The 4,896-nt window shown below is 47.6% G+C and overlaps 1 protein-coding gene across 1 annotated transcript; it reads right to left on the minus strand.

Annotated features, from left to right (window-relative positions):
• Positions 1-387: 387 nt before the first annotated feature.
• Positions 388-3,510, minus strand: LOC113717097 (uncharacterized). Its single transcript, XM_027241750.2, has one exon. The coding sequence runs from the start codon at positions 3,508-3,510 to the stop codon at positions 388-390; it is 3,123 nt and encodes a 1,040-aa protein (XP_027097551.2).
• Positions 3,511-4,896: the final 1,386 nt, after the last annotated feature.

Genomic DNA, 4,896 nt, shown 5'->3' on the forward strand with positions numbered 1-4,896 from the left:
CCGAGAACATCCATCTGAATTCAACTTATAGCCTCTACGTGGAGTTACCCAGTAAACTGGCCTAATAACCATCCGCCTTTGATGACTACCTAATTCGAGAAGCAACCCTTCCCATGTAGGGGCAGAAGGCTGCACCCCCGGGAACCGTGACTGAAGGAAATCATGCAGAAACTGAACAATCCGATTCACCGTAGGCCTGATCCTCATCTTCCGACCTTCAAACACCCCTTCATTCCTAGCCTTCCATAAAACCCAGCATACCACCGAAGGAAGTATATTATGCAAAAACTTTACACGATCATTAGTCCCCCTCCTTAACCAACAAGACCACACCATATGACGCACCGTATGCACCCCACTAAACTCACCAGCAGTACTCTCGAAGTGTCACCAGACCAATCGTGCCCCTTCTCCTGAGCAAAACACATGATTCAAATCCTCCTCCTGGGGATTCTGACAACACAAGCATCTAGATGGGCCACAAACCCCAAACCTCTTTAGGCGATCCATAAGAGGGAGCCTCCCCTGTAGTAGTCGCAGCATAAAGAAAGAAACCTTGACTGGAAGACCCTGCTGCCATATACGACCAAAAAGCCAAGAATTGTCATTGGATTGACGGATCAATGAGTAAGCCGATGCAGTGGAAAAAACACCCGAGTTCGTCAATGCCCATACCATTGTATCATTTCCCCTATCGGTAGGAGGGTCAATCTCCAAAACCTGCGTAACCAATTCTCCATCCAAGAATTGATGGAGCATGTCCACATTCCAAGCCCGCTGATCTACAAAATCAACCATCGAATGATCATGGAAGACCTCACCCTTGACACAAAGCGCACCTGACCCCATCCAATTATCATGCCAAAAGTCCAAAGCCCCCTCCTGAACTACCCAGCTAATATTATCCTCCCCAAAACGCTGCATTGTGACCATCCTCTGCCAAACTTGGGATCCCGGATGCCCAATATCAGCAAGACAAGGGTGATGACCTGCACAATACTTCTGGGACATAAACTTTGCCCATAATGATTGTTGTTGTCGAAATTTCCACCAGAGTTTAATGGAAAATGAGTCGTAGACCTGTTTCAAACCCCGCAGGCCTACACCCCCTTCATCCTTCGGCCGACACAAATCTGCCCAACGTATCCAATGGAATTTATCCCCGAAATTCGAAAATCCCCACAAGAACTTGGCGAACAATTTCTCTATGACCATCAACATCCCTTTTGGAGGAGACGCGGCTTCCAGCAAGTGAATTGGCATAGAGGATAACACGCTCTGAATCAACACCACCCTGCCTCCTAGCGATAAAATCTGGTTTTTCCAACTCAAAATCCGATTCGCCACCGCATTGTATATATCCGTATAGTAAACCTTCTTGCTCCTTCCGGTATACAAGGGACAACCAAGGTACCGTATTGGAAAGTCGCGTTTATTATACCCTAGTATCTGGTTAACAACCGCTGCCCTCTGAGATGGTGCCCGTGGATGAGTAAGGAAACAACTCTTCTGAGGGTTGATTCGCTGACCTGATGCCTCATTATAATCATCCAAAACCCGTTTAATCAGACGTAGGGATGACTTGGCCCCACTGGAAAAGATAATCACGTCATCGGCGAATGCCAAATGCGTAATTATAGAACAATGAGGAGGAACTTTGAACGGAGTAAATCCTCTTTGTGTGGGTAGCGTGTTGAGGGTTCTAGACAGCACCTCAGCTCCGATAACGAATAAGGCTGGTGAAATTGGATCCCCTTGCCGTAAACCCCGTGAAGATTTGAAAAAGCCGTTTGAACCACCATTAACAAGTACCGAGAACCACACATTCGATATTAATCGCCAAATCATGTCTATCCAGGTCTCACTGAATCCGAAATATCGTAGCACCTGTAGGAGAAAGGGCCATGAGACTTTATCATAAGCCTTCATCATGTCTAACTTGATGACCACATTGCCACCCCGATTTGATTTCCCGATATCGGCTACTAACTCCTGAGCTAACAAGAAATTATCTGTAATCTGCCTCCCTTGGACAAACCCGCTTTGCTGTGGCGATATAATCCGGGGTAATATCATCGCCAACCTTGCCGATAACAGCTTGGAGATGATTTTGTTAGTAAAGTTGCACAGACTGATTGGACGAAAATGCTTAAAATCTTGGGGGTTCTCCACTTTTGGTAGCAACACAATTGAGGTAGCCGTGATACTCCTAGGTAGTTCAGCACCGCAGAAAAAGCTGACAACCGCCCGGTATAAATCCGATGCCACTACCTCCCAAGCAAAGGTAAAGAATTTCCCTGTAAACCCGTCCGGGCCGGCTGCGCTCTCTCCATCCATAGCAAAGACTATGTCTTTAACTTCTGTAAGAGATGGAATGTCCGTTAACCATGAGTTTTCCTGGTCTGTTATCAGTTTAGGTATGATCTCCAGACCGGTAAGGGAGGGAAGATCCCCCTCTGCCGTGAAAAGTTCCTTAAAGAAACCCACCGCTGCCTCCCCAATTTGGCATTCCCCCTCGATCCATTCTCCAGCAGTACCCCTGACTCGATGAATTACTGCCCTACGTCTCCTTTCCGAAACCAAGGAGTGGAAATATTTGGTGTTCCTATCTCCGTCCGAAAGCCACTTAACCCGCGCCTTTTGTCTCCAAAAACCCTCCTCAACTACAAGCGCTCGGCGCAATCGAGCCCGAGCATGATGTAACTCGCTCCGTCGCTGCTCAGTAGGATCGAGGTCGTATGCTGTCTCAGACTCGGTTACCACACGCTCTGCACTACGTACCCCTTCAAAAATATCCCCGAATGTCGTCCTAGACCACTGCTTGAGGGCATTTTTAACATTCCTCAACTTCGATGCCAATACTTGCAAAGGAGAGCCATTGACTGGATGAACCCAACAGTCCTTGATAACCCCCAGAAAATCAGGATGAGTGGTCCAGATGTTTAAGAAACGAAACGGCTTGGGTTTGTTGTCTAGCCTCGTATCCACCGATAGCAACAAGGGAGCATGATCCGACGGGTCACGGCCTAAATGTTGCACCATGAATTGGTACGGTAGCTCCATTGCACTCCCACACAGAAGTAAGCGATCCAGACGCTTCCAGATCCGCGCCGTTCCCGAACGATTATTACACCATGTAAACCTTGACCCAGAGAATCCCGCATCACTGACACCAGCTAGCGCCATAAAATTCAGAATGTCTGATCCCTCCGACGGTCTAAATGGCAATCCACCCCTCTTCTCCTCTGTATTTGTGACCACATTGAAATCCCCCACCAAAAACCAAGGATTGAAGGCGGGTTTATCCTGCAAAAGTGCATTCCACAAATCCTCTCTGTCCTGCTGCGTACACTTCGCGTGTATACAAGACAAAATAATGGAGTCTTGGAAAAGATGAGATTGTACTCTAATAGTTATATGTTGGGGAGACTCCCCTGTAATCTGACACGTAAACAATGACCGGTAGAAAATCCAAACAGAACCCCAATGATTGAACATGCAACAATCCATCCCCAATTTAATTCTAATATCAGTAATTGACTCCACCCTCAACTTAGGTTCAACAACAACCACCAATTGAAGATCATACAATTTAATAAGTTTCCTTAACCGCCTTAAATTAGGAGCACGAGCTACCCCTCTTATATTCCAAAAAAGTAACTTAATCATCAGAAAGGACAGAAAAAGAATTTGTTGAAGAACTAACCATGGAGCGTAGTGTTCTATCTGACGGGAGACCAACCCGGAGACCACGCGACCTTGCATCCATTCGCTCCTTACGAACAACTTCTTCTAGTTCCAGGGTACCCCCCGTGTCTATATGCCCGGTCTCTAGTGATGACTCTTCTTGTCGGATAAGATCCTTGCCCCTAGGGGAGAGGGTACCGACCCTTCGTTGAGTATCTTGTATGTCTTCAACTTGCCCCTCAGCAGAACGTACGACCACCCTCGCGGGCAACCCACTCCCCACATCCTCAGAACGTTCCTCTCCTTTGTCATGTGGCAGCATCACCTCGATACCTTCTACCGCCACCGTCCCATAATCCTCCTCCATTTTCCTCTCCTGCTGCGCTGGTATAGTAGCACAGGACTGCTGCACCTGGTCACCTTGCTCAGCTTCGTGAGGCGTACCACCTATTAACTGATCGTGAGCAACTAGCGCTTTGCCAGTCACAGTCTCATTAACTTCTCCCTTTGCCCCATCAATTACTGCCGCATCTTGTATCAATACCGATGGCCTTTCTCCATTACCCTCCAAAGGGCCATCAGGCATGTCTGTATTCGACGTCTCTGCCAACCGTAGTTGTGTTGTTCCAGTAGTCTTGGTATGGTGACCAGATGCTCCTCGCAACTCGGGCTTTAAAACATGACAAGTCTCCACATCGTGACCTTGGCGGAAACAATGTGAGCAGTACCTTGGAAGGTTCTCCACCACCAGCTCTTGCCAAAAACCAGCGTGATTTCCATTGCCAATCCAAACCCGCGACGGTGTCGAACGCAACAAATCCATCTCAACACACACCCGTGCAACACTTGGCCGTGACACTGCAAGGGTAGCCGCATCAACTAGCAAAGGGTTACCTACCATAGACGCAATCTGGAAAATCACCTCCTTATTGAAAAAGTGCAGCGGGAGTTTTGGTAATTGAAGCCAGAGCGGAACCACCGACGACTCCCTGTCAACATGGAAGTCCGTGGTCCATTTGAATACTCTCATGGGGAAGGAAGACACATACCAGATCCTCCTAAACCATACACGATGGAAATCAGCTTCATTGTTCAACTGAATTAACACATGTCTTACGTCCAACAAGCCCACCACCGGGTTCTCACGTAAATCCAGCGATGCAATGAACTTCCTCACCTCCTCCAACTTCGGTCTACGTCTAGAGAATT

The sequence above is a fragment of the Coffea arabica genome, chromosome 11c, assembly GCF_036785885.1.
Source record: "Coffea arabica cultivar ET-39 chromosome 11c, Coffea Arabica ET-39 HiFi, whole genome shotgun sequence".
In the NCBI taxonomy this organism is placed as follows: domain Eukaryota; kingdom Viridiplantae; phylum Streptophyta; class Magnoliopsida; order Gentianales; family Rubiaceae; genus Coffea; species Coffea arabica.